The 20797-nt window shown below is 41.0% G+C and overlaps 1 protein-coding gene across 1 annotated transcript in view; it reads right to left on the bottom strand.

Moving 5' to 3' along the window:
* Positions 1–20797, bottom strand: part of TTLL7 (tubulin tyrosine ligase like 7) — a 386802-nt gene that overhangs the window by 25469 nt on the left and 340536 nt on the right. The window contains exon 21 of the mRNA XM_088461808.1: positions 6027–6164. Coding sequence (XP_088317934.1) covers positions 6050–6164 — 115 coding nt within the window. The 3' untranslated portion in view covers positions 6027–6049. The remainder of the gene's footprint in view (positions 1–6026; positions 6165–20797) is intronic.

Genomic DNA, 20797 nt, shown 5'->3' with positions numbered 1-20797 from the left:
TAATGGGCCTGTGTATGTTGCAGTGTTACCTGGTAATGGGCCTGTGTATGTCTCATTGTTACCTGGTAATGGGCCTGTGTAAGTAACATGTGACCAGCTGCTGGTAATGGGCCTGTGTACGTCTCATTGTTACCTGGTAATGGGCCGGTGTAAGTAATATGTGACCAGCTGCTGGTAATGGGCCTGTGTACAGTATGTCTCATTGTTACCTGGTAATGGGCCTGTGTACAGTATGTCTCATTGTTACCTGGTAATGGGCCTGTGTAAGTAATATGTGACCAGCCGCTGGTAATGGGCCTGTGTACGTCTCATTGTTACCTAGTAATGGGCCGGTGTATGTCTCATTGTTACCTGGTAATGGGCCTGTGTAAGTAATATGTGACCAGCCGCTGGTAATGGGCCTGTGTATGTCTCATTGTTACCTGGTAATGGGTCTGTATATGTCTCATTGTTACCTGGTAATGGGCCTATGTAAGTAACATGTGACCAGCTGCTGGTAATGGGCCTGTGTACGTCTCATTGTTACCTGGTAATGGGCCTGTGTATGTCTCATTGTTACCTGGTAATGGGCCTATGTAAGTAACATGTGACCAGCTGCTGGTAATGGGCCTGTGTACAGTATGTCTCATTGTTACCTGGTAATGGGCCTGTGTAAGTAATATGTGACCAGCTGCTGGTAATGGGCCTGTGTATGTCTCATTGTTACCTGGTAATGGGCCTGTGTATGTCTCATTGTTACCTAGTAATGGGCCTGTGTATGTCTCATTGTTACCTGGTAATGGGCCTGTGTATGTCTCATTGTTACCTGGTAATGGGCCTGTATATGTCTCATTGTTACCTGGTAATGGGCCTGTGTATGTCTCATTGTTACCTGGTAATGGGCCTGTATATGTCTCATTGTTACCTGGTAATGGGCCTGTGTATGTCTCATTGTTACCTGGTAATGGGCCTGTGTATGTCTCATTGTTACCTGGTAATGGGCCTGTGTATGTCTCATTGTTACCTGGTAATGGGCCTGTGTATGTCTCATTGTTACCTGGTAATGGGCCTGTGTATGTCTCATTGTTACCTGGTAATGGGCCTGTGTATGTCTCATTGTTACCTGGTAATGGGCCTGTGTATGTCTCATTGTTACCTGGTAATGGGCCTGTGTATGTCTCATTGTTACCTGGTAATGGGCCTGTATATGTCTCATTGTTACCTGGTAATGGGCCTGTGTATGTCTCATTGTTACCTGGTAATGGGTCTGTATATGTCTCATTGTTACCTGGTAATGGGCCTGTGTATGTCTCATTGTTACCTGGTAATGGGCCTGTGTATGTCTCATTGTTACCTGGTAATGGGCCTGTATATGTCTCATTGTTACCTGGTAATGGGCCTGTGTATGTCTCATTGTTACCTGGTAATGGGCCTGTGTATGTCTCATTGTTACCTGGTAATGGGCCTGTGTATGTCTCATTGTTACCTGGTAATGGGCCTGTGTATGTCTCATTGTTACCTGGTAATGGGCCTGTGTATGTCTCATTGTTACCTGGTAATGGGCCTGTATATGTCTCATTGTTACCTGGTAATGGGCCTGTGTATGTCTCATTGTTACCTGGTAATGGGCCTATGTAAGTAACATGTGACCAGCTGCTGGTAATGGGCCTGTGTACAGTATGTCTCATTGTTACCTGGTAATGGGCCTGTGTATGTCTCATTGTTACCTGGTAATGGGCCGGTGTATGTCTCATTGTTACCTGGTAATGGGCCTGTGTATGTCTCATTGTTACCTGGTAATGGGCCTGTATATGTCTCATTGTTACCTGGTAATGGGCCTGTGTATGTCTCATTGTTACCTGGTAATGGGCCTGTATATGTCTCATTGTTACCTGGTAATGGGCCTGTGTATGTCTCATTGTTACCTGGTAATGGGCCTGTGTATGTCTCATTGTTACCTGGTAATGGGCCTGTGTATGTCTCATTGTTACCTGGTAATGGGCCTGTGTATGTCTCATTGTTACCTGGTAATGGGCCTGTGTATGTCTCATTGTTACCTGGTAATGGGCCTGTGTATGTCTCATTGTTACCTGGTAATGGGCCTGTGTATGTCTCATTGTTACCTGGTAATGGGCCTGTGTATGTCTCATTGTTACCTGGTAATGGGCCTGTGTATGTCTCATTGTTACCTGGTAATGGGCCTGTATATGTCTCATTGTTACCTGGTAATGGGCCTGTGTATGTCTCATTGTTACCTGGTAATGGGTCTGTATATGTCTCATTGTTACCTGGTAATGGGCCTGTGTATGTCTCATTGTTACCTGGTAATGGGCCTGTGTATGTCTCATTGTTACCTGGTAATGGGCCTGTATATGTCTCATTGTTACCTGGTAATGGGCCTGTGTATGTCTCATTGTTACCTGGTAATGGGCCTGTGTATGTCTCATTGTTACCTGGTAATGGGCCTGTGTATGTCTCATTGTTACCTGGTAATGGGCCTGTGTATGTCTCATTGTTACCTGGTAATGGGCCTGTGTATGTCTCATTGTTACCTGGTAATGGGCCTGTGTATGTCTCATTGTTACCTGGTAATGGGCCTGTGTATGTCTCATTGTTACCTGGTAATGGGCCTGTGTATGTCTCATTGTTACCTGGTAATGGGCCTGTGTATGTCTCATTGTTACCTGGTAATGGGCCTGTGTATGTCTCATTGTTACCTGGTAATGGGCCTGTGTATGTCTCATTGTTACCTGGTAATGGGCCTGTGTAAGTAACATGTGACCAGCTGCTGGTAATGGGCCTGTATATGTCTCATTGTTACCTGGTAATGGGCCTGTGTATGTCTCATTGTTACCTGGTAATGGGCCTGTGTAAGTAATATGTGACCAGCTGGTGGTAATGGGCCTGTGTATGTCTCATTGTTACCTGGTAATGGGCCTGTGTATGTCTCATTGTTACCTGGTAATGGGCCTGTGTATGTCTCATTGTTACCTGGTAATGGGCCTGTATATGTCTCATTGTTACCTGGTAATGGGCCTGTGTATGTCTCATTGTTACCTGGTAATGGGCCTGTATATGTCTCATTGTTACCTGGTAATGGGCCTGTATATGTCTCATTGTTACCTGGTAATGGGCCTGTGTATGTCTCATTGTTACCTGGTAATGGGCCTGTGTAAGTAATATGTGACCAGCTGGTGGTAATGGGCCTGTGTATGTCTCATTGTTACCTGGTAATGGGCCTGTGTATGTCTCATTGTTACCTGGTAATGGGCCTGTATATGTCTCATTGTTACCTGGTAATGGGCCTGTGTATGTCTCATTGTTACCTGGTAATGGGCCTGTATATGTCTCATTGTTACCTGGTAATGGGCCTGTGTATGTCTCATTGTTACCTGGTAATGGGCCTGTGTAAGTAATATGTGACCAGCTGGTGGTAATGGGCCTGTGTATGTCTCATTGTTACCTGGTAATGGGCCTGTGTATGTCTCATTGTTACCTGGTAATGGGCCTGTATATGTCTCATTGTTACCTGGTAATGGGCCTGTGTATGTCTCATTGTTACCTGGTAATGGGCCTGTGTATGTCTCATTGTTACCTGGTAATGGGCCTGTATATGTCTCATTGTTACCTGGTAATGGGCCTGTGTATGTCTCATTGTTACCTGGTAATGGGCCTGTGTATGTCTCATTGTTACCTGGTAATGGGCCTGTATATGTCTCATTGTTACCTGGTAATGGGCCTGTGTATGTCTCATTGTTACCTGGTAATGGGCCTGTGTATGTCTCATTGTTACCTGGTAATGGGCCTGTGTAAGTAATATGTGACCAGCTGGTGGTAATGGGCCTGTGTATGTCTCATTGTTACCTGGTAATGGGCCTGTGTATGTCTCATTGTTACCTGGTAATGGGCCTGTGTATGTCTCATTGTTACCTGGTAATGGGCCTGTGTATGTCTCATTGTTACCTGGTAATGGGCCTGTATATGTCTCATTGTTACCTGGTAATGGGCCTGTATATGTCTCATTGTTACCTGGTAATGGGCCTGTATATGTCCCATTGTTACCTGGTAATGGGCCTGTGTATGTCTCATTGTTACCTGGTAATGGGCCTGTATATGTCTCATTGTTACCTGGTAATGGGCCTGTATATGTCTCATTGTTACCTGGTAATGGGCCTGTATATGTCTCATTGTTACCTGGTAATGGGCCTGTGTATGTCTCATTGTTACCTGGTAATGGGCCTGTATATGTCTCATTGTTACCTGGTAATGGGCCTGTGTAAGTAACATGTGACCAGCTGCTGTCTAACTAAAGATCGTTTGAATGTTTTTATAATGGCCAATGCACAAACTAATGATTCAATTCTCACAGCTAACACACGCGGACCCCCCTTTACAAGTTGCTGAGGTACAAAATGTCACAATTTACATTTCAATGTGTGTTACAACAATGGGGAATGTTTACAGTACAATTAATACACTGTGCAATTAAAAATGCCTTAACGATGCATTAACAAATAAACGGAAAATGCAAATGAGTACATAAGACTTTAGGCTCGTTAGTAATCTCATCTACTGTACGTACAAGAGACTACATTGTACAAAATGAACCAACAATTTAAACTTAAACAAAAGTAAAAAAAAAATGTAAAGTAAATAAATATAAAAAAAAAAACTTTAAATTTTATAGTGCCTCCCGATACCTCTATAATAAAGGCACTGCCTCAAACAAAAAGGGGCACCAAATGACCGATCATTTACAGACCTATGTTCTGTAAAATGTGGAGGGATAAACCATTTTTCAATAATAACACGCCCCCTGCGCTGACGCACAATAAGGCTCTTTCATCACCGTGCAAAAATGCAAAACTGCAGCGCAGATAATCCTTTGTGACGTCACGTGTATATTTTTTGCGCAAATGTACCACATTTCAAGGACGTCAACATGGATGACGTGGCAAAATGGTGCAGTCCTTGGGAAGGTGCGGACGTCTGTACACACACCGGGGGGGAGCAGTGGGGCGCATCTGACTAAAATGAGGAAACAGTAAATTTTGTTCTACAGACAGCGGTTATTTACAGGCGCTGGCGGGCGTGGAGAAGGCACTGGGGGGCACATGGTACTTTTATTACACCTACTCAGGGGTGAGGTAAATTAGGACACGCCTACACTTAAAAGGGAAATATTTTGCACCTGCTAGTGTTACGGAAACCTTTTACGCGGAGTTTGAAGGGACGGGAAGTGGGTTGTGCGCCCGACACATTCTGGACAAGGAATTAGGAGCAGCATAAATCCACATTATCTGCCTTAAACTATTCTCTGATCTTGATGGAAATTTGTTAAAACAACAAGAGAATTAGGTGAGTGGGTGCCTGCTATTTAGTTATGTCTGAAGCAATATTTGTTCAAGCACGATTCAATCTCCACTGTGTAGATTGTAAAGTAAATGAAGTCATTTCACGTGATGAAGTGGTTATTTTACAGTAATGTTTGGCTGAACCGTGTTTTTCCTCCGCAGACTGCCGCCGAGATGAACGCATTTCCCTCCCCCTATTGTTTATTCTACAGGTCTGCGTCAGGCTCTCTCAGCATGTCAGCTCCTCACCAGCACGCAGAGGAGGAGGCCATTTTGTGTGATGAATCTATGACTGAAGCCCATCAATGCACTGGGAGTCAGCGACATCCTAAGAGCAATTATAGGACTCTCAAAGCACACAAAATGGCCGTCTGCACTGCGCGTAGGTCACCGGGGAACTTTAGCAGGAGGGTAATATATAATAATAAATAGCACATCATTCCTTATAACAGGCAAAATAAGTTAGCATTCTATGGTTCACACACTGTATACGGTGCCAGAAAATAACAAAAAAAAGGCTTTGCCTGACAGACTACTTCTGCATCTAGACATTCAAGGATCTTGTAAACGTATGAGCATACCTTACAATAATATCTGCGGTAAGTAATCATTCCCCATAGGTGCCATATGATAGCTGTGCTTAGCACCATGTGAAATCTGAATTCAAATTAAAAAAAAATTGCTAATATTTACAGGGCACTAAACATCCCGTGACTTCAGTGCTGGTGGAGTCTAGAGGTAAACACGAAGCTGGAGCGCGGTAATCCAGACGAGCCAACATTGGAAGACGCCATTTTAATGCTGAATTGCGGGACCACCGGCAGTAAGAACCTGCAACGATCACACAGAGAACGTTTAAATAGACGATAAACCATTTGCCACAAAAAAAAAAAAATTCATAATATTTCAGCTGCAAATCCTATTCTGATACACTCCTGTATGTAGACAAAAGTGATTGGAGACCCCCGCACAAGAGAAATGCAAACCATTGCACAAGACTTCCAAATGGCCAGTAATGTGATGGTTTCGACAAGAACACTTGGTAGGGAGGCCCATGCACTTGGTAGGGAGGCCCGTGCACTTGGTAGGGAGGCCCGTGCACTTGGTAGGGAGGCCCGTGCACTTGGTAAGGAGGCCCGTGCACTTGGTAAGGAGGCCCGTGCACTTGGTAAGGAGGCCCGTGCACTTGGTAGGGAGGCCCGTGCACTTGGTAGGGAGGCCCGTGCACTTGGTAGGGAGGCCCGTGCACTTGGTAGGGAGGCCCGTGCACTTGGTAGGGAGGCCCGTGCACTTGGTAAGGAGGCCCGTGCACTTGGTAAGGAGGCCCGTGCACTTGGTAGGGAGACCCATGCACTTGGTAGGGAGGCCCGTGCACTTGGTAGGGAGGCCCGTGCACTTGGTAAGGAGGCCCGTGCACTTGGTAAGGAGGCCCATGCACTTGGTAGGGAGGCCCATGCACTTGGTAGGGAGGCCCATGCACTTGGTAGGGAGGCCCATGCACTTGGTAGGGAGGCCCATGCACTTGGTAGGGAGGCCCATGCACTTGGTAAGGAGGCCCATGCACTTGGTAGGGAGACCCATGCACTTGGTAAGGAGGCCCATGCACTTGGTAGGGAGGCCCATGCACTTACAGTTCTACGGAAACAATGAATGTTTTTATCAGGACGACAATGCCACCTGTCATGTTTCCTGGGCGACGCTGGACTGGTATACAGAAAATTCGGTAACCCGGATGGACTGTCCAGCTCAGAGTCCAGATCTTAACCCCACTGAGAACCTCTGGGAGGAATTGGTGTGACAGGAGTGTTCCTGTAACATCTCACTGCACGTGGTGACCTACACAGTACTGACCTCACTATAACATCTCACTGCACGTGGTGACCTACACAGTACTGACCTCACTATAACATCTCACTACACGTGGTGACCTACACAGTACTGACATCACTATAACATCTCACTGCACGTGGTGACCTACACAGTACTGATGTCACTATAACATCTCACTGCACGTGGTGACCTACACAGTACTGATGTCACTATAACATCTCACTGCACGTGGTAACCTACACAGTACTGACGTCACTATAACATCTCACTGCACGTGGTGACCTACACAGTACTGACCTCACTATAACATCTCACTGCACGTGGTGACCTACACAGTACTGACGTCACTATAACATCTCACTGCACGTGGTGACCTACACAGTACTGACCTCACTAGAACATCTCACTGCACGTGGTGACCTACACAGTACTGACCTCACTATAACATCTCACTGCACGTGGTGACCTACACAGTACTGACATCACTATAACATCTCACTGCACGTGGTGACCTACACAGTACTGACATCACTATAACATCTCACTGCACGTGGTGATCTACACAGTACTGACATCACTATAACATCTCACTGCACGTGGTGACCTACACAGTACTGACCTCACTATAACATCTCACTACACGTGGTGACCTACACAGTACTGACATCACTATAACATCTCACTGCACGTGGTGACCTACACAGTACTGACATCACTATAACATCTCACTGCACGTGGTGACCTACACAGTACTGACATCACTATAACATCTCACTGCACGTGGTGACCTACACAGTACTGACGTCACTATAACGTCTCACTGCACGTGGTGACCTACACAGTACTGACATCACTATAACATCTCACTACACGTGGTGACCTACACAGTACTGACCTCACTATAACATCTCACTGCACGTGGTGACCTACACAGTACTGACCTCACTATAACATCTCACTACACGTGGTGACCTACACAGTACTGACATCACTATAACATCTCACTGCACGTGGTGACCTACACAGTACTGACCTCACTATAACATCTCACTGCACGTGGTGACCTACACAGTACTGACCTCACTATAACATCTCACTGCACGTGGTGACCTACACAGTACTGACGTCACTATAACATCTCACTGCACGTGGTGACCTACACAGTACTGACGTCACTATAACATCTCACTGCACGTGGTGACCTACACAGTACTGACCTCACTATAACATCTCACTGCACGTGGTGACCTACACAGTACTGACCTCACTATAACATCTCACTGATCTATTTACTGTCAGTGTCCAATCACTCTTGTCTACATAGTGTATATTGTATAGAACATCTAGGCAGCGTTCTTTGCTGGTGTTGGCCTTTGATGTCAAAAGCCGTGCCCAGTGAACGCTGCCAGACTCGCAGACAAAGATGGCAGCAGTGAAGGTTTTTTTTAAAAAAAAATACAAAACAAACACACACAAAAGTGTTAGAGGAGGTGAGGGACACATCTATACACATCTTCACAGAGGGGAGGTATATATTTAATAAATACAGGTATATATATGATTGCATCCTAAATACTATATATTCTTGCAATACCAGGCAATGCAGGAAGTCTGTTGGGGACTGAAGACTCCAAAGTAATTTAAAGGGATAAATCTGGGCAACAGTGAATTGGTATAATATTCCAGATATCAGGTGAATTATGGGATCACTTCTTTTCTAACCTTCCCCAGTTTCTCGCTGTCGACCCTGATTCCCAAACACATCTGTTAATCTAAAAACTCACAAGTTCCTCACTATTTCTGTTTTCTTTCACATACTGAAGTAATATAGCAGTTTTTTATAGAAGACGGTGACACAATGTATCGCCAGCAGGAACTTCAGTTTTTACTGTTGTTCAGCTGCGAGGTAACCGAGGAAAGTGTTACTATCATCAAACGGCTGTCCTCATTCCCGCGCACGGACAATCGACTCGCGCTAAACACTTCACACTCAATTGGAGTATTACACACACAATTGGCTTTTATGCTGACACGCCACTGGCTCCAATTACTTCTGAGATGTTTCTCAGACATTCTCCTGGTTTCTAAGGGTCTGCTCAAAATTGGTCATTTTCTTTTTTCTCCCTTTGAAATTAGGTATTTATTTAATAACATAAAGAGACAGCGAGACGGAGTGACATGCGTGAATAATGGCAGGGGCACAGGTATGTACAGGCTGTGATGCTCCGGCTCGTGAGGATGAGACACTTAATAACACGGATCACAGAGTTTTCAGATAATTGTTGCACAAACAGGACAGAGAGAGAGATGGGGATGACGGGGGCAGCTCTATAGGGGGGTGGTCTCCACTGACCATGTACTGTAGGGACTGATTCTACGTTGGGAGCAAAGCAACTGTGCATCTGGGCAAATCACGCTGCAATGCAAGGGGGGCAAATACATTTATTATGTGTGCATGCAGAGTAAATACCGGCAGCTTTTGCATGTAGCCCACAAATGCTGGACAGCTTTATTGTTACACTGCAATTTAGATTTGAACTAGAACACGCGCCTCCCAGACCCAACTCTATCTGCCCATTTTATATCTACCCCATTACCAAGGGGCAAAGTTAGTGTCTCTTTCTGCTTTGCCCCCACAAAGAGGAACAATATCACTTCCAGTCATTCTGTAGCAAAAAATATTGTTAAATTCCATAAGTCTATAAGAAGAGCTGGGAGTGCGAGAGTGTGAACTCATCCTGCTCTGTGCATGGGGTATAATAAGGGGGACACAGATGATAGGGGGTATTGTACATGGAGCACTAAAGGCCAAGTTCCTCCAGAAACATTTTGCAGCCACATTCTGCTGATCCCTTCCGGCAATGTCTCCTCAACCAAGGCCATTGTGGCCAATGTACTGACCCATCTCACACACTGACCAGGACCAGAGATCGCTTCAGGCCGTTGTGGCCAATGTACTGACCCATCTCACACACTGACCAGGACCAGAGATCGCTTCAGGCCATTGTGGCCAATGTACTGACCCATCTCACACACTGACCAGGACCAGAGATCGCTTCAGGCCGTTGTGGCCAATGTACTGACCCATCTCACACACTGACCAGGACCAGAGATCGCTTCAGGCCATTGTGGCCAATGTACTGACCCATCTCACACACTGACCAGGACCAGAGGTCGCTTCAGGCCATTGTGGCCAATGTACTGACCCATCTCACACACTGACCAGGACCAGAGATCGCTTCAGGCAATTGTGGCCAATGTACTGACCCATCTCACACACTGACCAGGACCAGAGATCGCTTCAGGCCATTGTGGCCAATGTACTGACCCATCTCACACACTGACCAGGACCAGAGATCGTTTCTGGCCATTGTGGCCCATGTACTGACCCATCTCACACACTGACCAGGACCAGAGATCGCTTCAGGCCATTGTGGCCAATGTACTGACCCATCTCACACACTGACCAGGACCAGAGATCGCTTCAGCCAATTGTGGCCAATGTACTGACCCATCTCACACACTGACCAGGACCAGAGATCGCTTCAGGCCATTGTGGCCAATGTACTGACCCATCTCACACACTGACCAGGACCAGAGATCGCTTCAGGCCATTGTGGCCAATGTACTGACCCATCTCACACACTGACCAGGACCAGAGATCGCTTCAGGCCATTGTGGACAATGTACTGACCCATCTCACACACTGACCAGGACCAGAGGTCGCTTCAGGCCAGACGTAGCCCAATGCAAAGCCCCAGAGAGATGGGAAAAGAACAAGGACGGGGACCTAAGTTGTTAGATGTCACAAAAAGTCCCCCATCACCACATGTACACGATACAAAGTTACAAATAGATAGAGCAAAACCAAAGCCAGCATACACAACAGGTTACATGGCACTATGCACTTGGTCAGTATTGCTAAAGACAGCAAAGCTATACAATGCCCATTCTGTTGGATAGTATATATAAAGCAGAGCCCATTCTGTTGGATAGTATATATAAAGCAGAGCCCATTCTGTTGGATAGTATATATAAAGCAGAGCCCATTCTGTTAGATAGTATATATAAAGCAGAGCCCATTCTGTTGGATAGTATATATAAAGCAGAGCCCAGTCTGTTGTATAGTATATATAAAGCAGAGCCCATTCTGTTGGACAGTATATATAAAGCAGAGCCCATTCTGTTAGATAGTATATATAAAGCAGAGCCCATTCTGTTGTATAGTATATATAAAGCGGAGCCCATTCTGTTAGACAGTATATATAAAGCAGAGCCCATTCTGTTAGACAGTATATATAAAGCAGAGCCCATTCTGTTAGATAGTATATATAAAGCAGAGCCCATTCTGTTGTATAGTATATATAAAGCAGAGCCCATTCTGTTGGATAGTATATATAAAGCAGAGCCCATTCTGTTGGATAGTATATATAAAGCAGAGCCCATTCTGTTGGATAGTATATATAAAGCAGAGCCCATTCTGTTGGATAGTATATATAAAGCAGAGCCCATTCTGTTGGACAGTATATATAAAGCAGAGCCCATTCTGTTGTATAGTATATATAAAGCAGAGCCCATTCTGTTAGATAGTATATATAAAGCAGAGCCCATTCTGTTGTATAGTATATATAAAGCAGAGCCCATTCTGTTGGATAGTATATATAAAGCAGAGCCCATTCTGTTGTATAGTATATATAAAGCAGAGCCCATTCTGTTGTATAGTATATATAAAGCAGAGCCCATTCTGTTGGATAGTATATATAAAGCAGAGCCCATTCTGTTGGATAGTATATATAAAGCAGAGCCCAGTCTGTTGTATAGTATATATAAAGCAGAGCCCATTCTGTTGGACAGTATATATAAAGCAGAGCCCATTCTGTTGGATAGTATATATAAAGCAGAGCCCATTCTGTTGTATAGTATATATAAAGCAGAGCCCATTCTGTTGGATAGTATATATAAAGCAGAGCCCATTCTGTTAGACAGTATATATAAAGCAGAGCCCATTCTGTTAGACAGTATATATAAAGCAGAGCCCATTCTGTTGGATAGTATATATAAAGCAGAGCCCAGTCTGTTGTATAGTATATATAAAGCAGAGCCCATTCTGTTGGACAGTATATATAAAGCAGAGCCCATTCTGTTAGATAGTATATATAAAGCAGAGCCCAGTCTGTTGTATAGTATATATAAAGCAGAGCCCATTCTGTTGGACAGTATATATAAAGCAGAGCCCATTCTGTTAGATAGTATATATAAAGCAGAGCCCATTCTGTTGTATAGTATATATAAAGCGGAGCCCATTCTGTTAGATAGTATATATAAAGCAGAGCCCATTCTGTTAGATAGTATATATAAAGCAGAGCCCATTCTGTTAGACAGTATATATAAAGCAGAGCCCATTCTGTTAGATAGTATATATAAAGCAGAGCCCATTCTGTTGGATAGTATATATAAAGCAGAGCCCATTCTGTTGGATAGTATATATAAAGCAGAGCCCATTCTGTTGGACAGTATATATAAAGCAGAGCCCATTCTGTTGGACAGTATATATAAAGCAGAGCCCATTCTGTTGTATAGTATATATAAAGCAGAGCCCATTCTGTTGGATAGTATATATAAAGCAGAGCCCATTCTGTTGTATAGTATATATAAAGCAGAGCCCATTCTGTTGGATAGTATATATAAAGCAGAGCCCATTCTGTTGGATAGTATATATAAAGCAGAGCCCATTCTGTTGTATAGTATATATAAAGCAGAGCCCATTCTGTTAGATAGTATATATAAAGCAGAGCCCATTCTGTTGTATAGTATATATAAAGCAGAGCCCATTCTGTTGGACAGTATATAATAAAGCAGAGCCCATTCTGTTGTATAGTATATATAAAGCAGAGCCCATTCTGTTGTATAGTATATATAAAGCAGAGCCCATTCTGTTGGATAGTATATATAAAGCAGAGCCCATTCTGTTGGATAGTATATATAAAGCAGAGCCCATTCTGTTGGATAGTATATATAAAGCAGAGCCCATTCTGTTGGATAGTATATATAAAGCAGAGCCCATTCTGTTGTATAGTATATATAAAGCAGAGCCCATTCTGTTGGACAGTATATATAAAGCAGAGCCCATTCTGTTGGACAGTATATATAAAGCAGAGCCCATTCTGTTGGATAGTATATATAAAGCAGAGCCCATTCTGTTGGATAGTATATATAAAGCAGAGCCCATTCTGTTGGATAGTATATATAAAGCAGAGCCCATTCTGTTGGATAGTATATATAAAGCAGAGCCCATTCTGTTGGACAGTATATATAAAGCAGAGCCCATTCTGTTGGACAGTATATATAAAGCAGAGCCCATTCTGTTAGATAGTATATATAAAGCGGAGCCCATTCTGTTGGATAGTATATATAAAGCAGAGCCCATTCTGTTGGATAGTATATATAAAGCAGAGCCCATTCTGTTGGACAGTATATATAAAGCAGAGCCCATTCTGTTGGATAGTATATATAAAGCAGAGCCCATTCTGTTGTATAGTATATATAAAGCAGAGCCCATTCTGTTGTATAGTATATATAAAGCAGAGCCCATTCTGTTGTATAGTATATATAAAGCAGAGCCCATTCTGTTGTATAGTATATATAAAGCAGAGCCCATTCTGTTAGATAGTATATATAAAGCAGAGCCCATTCTGTTAGATAGTATATATAAAGCAGAGCCCATTCTGTTAGATAGTATATATAAAGCAGAGCCCATTCTGTTGGATAGTATATATAAAGCAGAGCCCATTCTGTTGGACAGTATATATAAAGCAGAGCCCATTCTGTTGGATAGTATATATAAAGCAGAGCCCATTCTGTTGGATAGTATATATAAAGCAGAGCCCATTCTGTTGTATAGTATATATAAAGCAGAGCCCATTCTGTTGTATAGTATATATAAAGCAGAGCCCATTCTGTTGGACAGTATATATAAAGCAGAGCCCATTCTGTTGGACAGTATATATAAAGCAGAGCCCATTCTGTTGGATAGTATATATAAAGCAGAGCCCATTCTGTTGGATAGTATATATAAAGCAGAGCCCATTCTGTTGGATAGTATATATAAAGCAGAGCCCATTCTGTTGGATAGTATATATAAAGCGGAGCCCATTCTGTTGGATAGTATATATAAAGCAGAGCCCATTCTGTTGGATAGTATATATAAAGCAGAGCCCATTCTGTTGGACAGTATATATAAAGCAGAGCCCATTCTGTTAGATAGTATATATAAAGCGGAGCCCATTCTGTTGGATAGTATATATAAAGCAGAGCCCATTCTGTTGGATAGTATATATAAAGCAGAGCCCATTCTGTTGGACAGTATATATAAAGCAGAGCCCATTCTGTTGGATAGTATATATAAAGCAGAGCCCATTCTGTTGTATAGTATATATAAAGCAGAGCCCATTCTGTTGTATAGTATATATAAAGCAGAGCCCATTCTGTTGTATAGTATATATAAAGCAGAGCCCATTCTGTTAGATAGTATATATAAAGCAGAGCCCATTCTGTTAGATAGTATATATAAAGCAGAGCCCATTCTGTTAGATAGTATATATAAAGCAGAGCCCATTCTGTTAGATAGTATATATAAAGCAGAGCCCATTCTGTTAGATAGTATATATAAAGCAGAGCCCATTCTGTTGGATAGTATATATAAAGCAGAGCCCATTCTGTTAGATAGTATATATAAAGCAGAGCCCATTCTGTTGGATAGTATATATAAAGCAGAGCCCATTCTGTTGGACAGTATATATAAAGCAGAGCCCATTCTGTTGGATAGTATATATAAAGCAGAGCCCATTCTGTTAGATAGTATATATAAAGCAGAGCCCATTCTGTTGGATAGTATATATAAAGCAGAGCCCATTCTGTTAGATAGTATATATAAAGCAGAGCCCATTCTGTTGGATAGTATATATAAAGCAGAGCCCATTCTGTTAGATAGTATATATAAAGCAGAGCCCATTCTGTTAGATAGTATATATAAAGCAGAGCCCATTCTGTTGGATAGTATATATAAAGCAGAGCCCATTCTGTTAGATAGTATATATAAAGCAGAGCCCATTCTGTTAGATAGTATATATAAAGCAGAGCCCATTCTGTTAGATAGTATATATAAAGCAGAGCCCATTCTGTTAGATAGTATATATAAAGCAGAGCCCATTCTGTTAGATAGTATATATAAAGCAGAGCCCATTCTGTTGGATAGTATAGTATATATAAAGCAGAGCCCATTCTGTTGGATAGTATATATAAAGCAGAGCCCATTCTGTTAGATAGTATATATAAAGCAGAGCCCATTCTGTTGGATAGTATATATAAAGCAGAGCCCATTCTGTTAGATAGTATATATAAAGCAGAGCCCATTCTGTTAGATAGTATATATAAAGCGGAGCCCATTCTGTTAGATAGTATATATAAAGCGGAGCCCATTCTGTTGGATAGTATATATAAAGCGGAGCCCATTCTGTTGGACAGTATATATAAAGCAGAGCCCATTCTGTTGGACAGTATATATAAAGCAGAGCCCATTCTGTTAGATAGTATATATAAAGCAGAGCCCATTCTGTTAGATAGTATATATAAAGCAGAGCCCATTCTGTTGGATAGTATAGTATATATAAAGCAGAGCCCATTCTGTTAGATAGTATATATAAAGCAGAGCCCATTCTGTTGTATAGTATATATAAAGCAGAGCCCATTCTGTTGGATAGTATATATAAAGCAGAGCCCATTCTGTTAGATAGTATATATAAAGCAGAGCCCATTCTGTTAGATAGTATATATAAAGCAGAGCCCATTCTGTTGTATAGTATATATAAAGCAGAGCCCATTCTGTTGTATAGTATATATAAAGCAGAGCCCATTCTGTTAGATAGTATATATAAAGCAGAGCCCATTCTGTTAGATAGTATAGTATATATAAAGCAGAGCCCATTCTGTTGTATAGTATATATAAAGCAGAGCCCATTCTGTTAGATAGTATATATAAAGCAGAGCCCATTCTGTTAGACAGTATATATACAGCAGAGCCCATTCTGTTGGATAGTATATATAAAGCAGAGCCCATTCTGTTGGATAGTATATATAAAGCAGAGCCCATTCTGTTGTATAGTATATATAAAGCAGAGCCCATTCTGTTGGATAGTATATATAAAGCAGAGCCCATTCTGTTGTATAGTATATATAAAGCAGAGCCCATTCTGTTAGATAGTATATATAAAGCAGAGCCCATTCTGTTAGATAGTATATATAAAGCAGAGCCCATTCTGTTGGATAGTATATATAAAGCAGAGCCCATTCTGTTGTATAGTATATATAAAGCAGAGCCCATTCTGTTGTATAGTATATATAAAGCAGAGCCCATTCTGTTGGACAGTATATATAAAGCAGAGCCCATTCTGTTGTATAGTATATATAAAGCAGAGCCCATTCTGTTGTATAGTATATATAAAGCAGAGCCCATTCTGTTGGACAGTATATATAAAGCAGAGCCCATTCTGTTGGATAGTATATATAAAGCAGAGCCCATTCTGTTGGATAGTATATATAAAGCAGAGCCCATTCTGTTAGATAGTATATATAAAGCAGAGCCCATTCTGTTGGATAGTATATATAAAGCAGAGCCCATTCTGTTGTATAGTATATATAAAGCAGAGCCCATTCTGTTGGATAGTATATATAAAGCAGAGCCCATTCTGTTGGATAGTATATATAAAGCAGAGCCCATTCTGTTAGATAGTATATATAAAGCAGAGCCCATTCTGTTGTATAGTATATATAAAGCAGAGCCCATTCTGTTGTATAGTATATATAAAGCAGAGCCCATTCTGTTGGATAGTATATATAAAGCAGAGCCCATTCTGTTGGATAGTATATATAAAGCAGAGCCCATTCTGTTGTATAGTATATATAAAGCAGAGCCCATTCTGTTAGATAGTATATATAAAGCAGAGCCCATTCTGTTGGATAGTATAGTATATATAAAGCAGAGCCCATTCTGTTGGATAGTATATATAAAGCAGAGCCCATTCTGTTAGATAGTATATATAAAGCAGAGCCCATTCTGTTGGACAGTATATATAAAGCAGAGCCCATTCTGTTGTATAGTATATATAAAGCAGAGCCCATTCTGTTAGATAGTATATATAAAGCAGAGCCCATTCTGTTGGATAGTATATATAAAGCAGAGCCCATTCTGTTGGATAGTATATATAAAGCAGAGCCCATTCTGTTGGATAGTATATATAAAGCAGAGCCCATTCTGTTAGATAGTATATATAAAGCAGAGCCCATTCTGTTGTATAGTATATATAAAGCAGAGCCCATTCTGTTAGATAGTATATATAAAGCAGAGCCCATTCTGTTAGATAGTATATATAAAGCAGAGCCCATTCTGTTGTATAGTATATATAAAGCAGAGCCCATTCTGTTGGATAGTATATATAAAGCAGAGCCCATTCTGTTGGATAGTATATATAAAGCAGAGCCCATTCTGTTGTATAGTATATATAAAGCAGAGCCCATTCTGTTAGATAGTATATATAAAGCAGAGCCCATTCTGTTGGATAGTATATATAAAGCAGAGCCCATTCTGTTGGATAGTATATATAAAGCAGAGCCCATTCTGTTGTATAGTATATATAAAGCAGAGCCCATTCTGTTGTATAGTATATATAAAGCAGAGCCCATTCTGTTGGACAGTATATATAAAGCAGAGCCCATTCTGTTGGATAGTATATATAAAGCAGAGCCCATTCTGTTGTATAGTATATATAAAGCAGAGCCCATTCTGTTGGATAGTATATATAAAGCAGAGCCCATTCTGTTGGATAGTATATATAAAGCAGAGCCCATTCTGTTGGATAGTATATATAAAGCAGAGCCCATTCTGTTGGATAGTATATATAAAGCAGAGCCCATTCTGTTAGATAGTATATATAAAGCAGAGCCCATTCTGTTGGATAGTATATATAAAGCAGAGCCCATTCTGTTGGATAGTATATATAAAGCAGAGCCCATTCTGTTGGACAGTATATATAAAGCAGAGCCCATTCTGTTGGATAGTATATATAAAGCAGAGCCCATTCTGTTGTATAGTATATATAAAGCAGAGCCCATTCTGTTGGACAGTATATATAAAGCAGAGCCCATTCTGTTGTATAGTATATATAAAGCAGAGCCCATTCTGTTGGATAGTATATATAAAGCAGAGCCCATTCTGTTGTATAGTATATATAAAGCAGAGCCCATTCTGTTGTATAGTATATATAAAGCAAAGCCCATTCTGTTAGATAGTATAGTATATATAAAGCAGAGCCCATTCTGTTGGATAGTATATATAAAGCAGAGCCCATTCTGTTGTATAGTATATATAAAGCAGAGCCCATTCTGTTGTATAGTATATATAAAGCAGAGCCCATTCTGTTAGATAGTATAGTATATATAAAGCAGAGCCCATTCTGTTAGATATATATAAAGCAGAGCCCATTCTGTTGGATAGTATATATAAAGCAGAGCCCATTCTGTTGGATAGTATATATAAAGCAGAGCCCATTCTGTTGTATAGTATATATAAAGCAGAGCCCATTCTGTTGTATAGTATATATAAAGCAGAGCCCATTCTGTTAGATAGTATATATAAAGCAGAGCCCATTCTGTTGGATAGTATATATAAAGCAGAGCCCATTCTGTTGGATAGTATATATAAAGCAGAGCCCATTCTGTTGGACAGTATATATAAAGCAGAGCCCATTCTGTTGGATAGTATATATAAAGCAGAGCCCATTCTGTTGGACAGTATATATAAAGCAGAGCCCATTCTGTTGGATAGTATATATAAAGCAGAGCCCATTCTGTTGGATAGTATATATAAAGCAGAGCCCATTCTGTTGTATAGTATATATAAAGCAGAGCCCATTCTGTTGGACAGTATATATAAAGCAGAGCCCATTCTGTTGGACAGTATATATAAAGCAGAGCCCATTCTGTTGTATAGTATATATAAAGCAGAGCCCATTCTGTTGGATAGTATATATAAAGCAGAGCCCATTCTGTTGGATAGTATATATAAAGCAGAGCCCATTCTGTTGTATAGTATATATAAAGCAGAGCCCATTCTGTTGTATAGTATATATAAAGCAGAGCCCATTCTGTTAGATAGTATAGTATATATAAAGCAGAGCCCATTCTGTTAGATATATATAAAGCAGAGCCCATTCTGTTGTATAGTATATATAAAGCAGAGCCCATTCTGTTGGATAGTATATATAAAGCAGAGCCCATTCTGTTAGATAGTATATATAAAGCAGAGCCCATTCTGTTGTATAGTATATATAAAGCAGAGCCCATTCTGTTAGATAGTATATATAAAGCAGAGCCCATTCTGTTAGACAGTATATATAAAGCAGAGCCCATTCTGTTAGACAGTATATATACAGCAGAGCCCATTCTGTTGTATAGTATATATAAAGCAGAGCCCATTCTGTTGTATAGTATATATAAAGCAGAGCCCATTCTGTTAGATAGTATATATAAAGCAGAGCCCATTCTGTTAGACAGTATATATAAAGCAGAGCCCATTCTGTTAGATAGTATATATAAAGCAGAGCCCATTCTGTTGGATAGTATATATAAAGCAGAGCCCATTCTGTTAGATAGTATATATAAAGCAGAGCCCATTCTGTTGTATAGTATATATAAAGCAGAGCCCATTCTGTTAGATAGTATATATAAAGCAGAGCCCATTCTGTTAGACAGTATATATAAAGCAGAGCCCATTCTGTTGGATAGTATATATAAAGCAGAGCCCATTCTGTTAGATAGTATATATAAAGCAGAGCCCATTCTGTTAGACAGTATATATAAAGCAGAGCCCATTCTGTTAGATAGTATATATAAAGCAGAGCCCATTCTGTTAGATATATATAAAGCAGAGCCCATTCTGTTAGATAGTATATATAAAGCAGAGCCCATTCTGTTGGATAGTATATATAAAGCAGAGCCCATTCTGTTAGATATATATAAAGCAGAGCCCATTCTGTTGTATAGTATATATAAAGCAGAGCCCATTCTGTTAGATAGTATATATAAAGCAGAGCCCATTCTGTTAGATAGTATATATAAAGCAGAGCCCATTCTGTTGGATAGTATATATAAAGCAGAGCCCATTCTGTTAGATAGTATATATAAAGCAGAGCCCATTCTGTTGGACAGTATATATAAAGCAGAGCCCATTCTGTTAGATAGTATATATAAAGCAGAGACCATTCTGTTAGATAGTATATATAAAGCAGAGCCCATTCTGTTGGATAGTATATATAAAGCAGAGCCCATTCTGTTGGATAGTATATATAAAGCAGAGCCCATTCTGTTAGATAGTATATATAAAGCAGAGCCCATTCTGTTGGACAGTATATATAAAGCAGAGCCCATTCTGTTGGATAGTATATATAAAGCAGAGCCCATTCTGTTGGACAGTATATATAAAGCAGAGCCCATTCTGTTGGATAGTATATATAAAGCAGAGCCCATTCTGTTGGATAGTATATATAAAGCAGAGCCCATTCTGTTGTATAGTATATATAAAG

This window comes from Taudactylus pleione, unplaced genomic scaffold, assembly GCF_031769625.1.
Source record: "Taudactylus pleione unplaced genomic scaffold, aTauple2 ptg001106l, whole genome shotgun sequence".
NCBI classification, from domain to species: Eukaryota; Metazoa; Chordata; class Amphibia; order Anura; family Myobatrachidae; genus Taudactylus; species Taudactylus pleione.
This window is presented reverse-complemented; position numbering and strand designations above follow the sequence as displayed.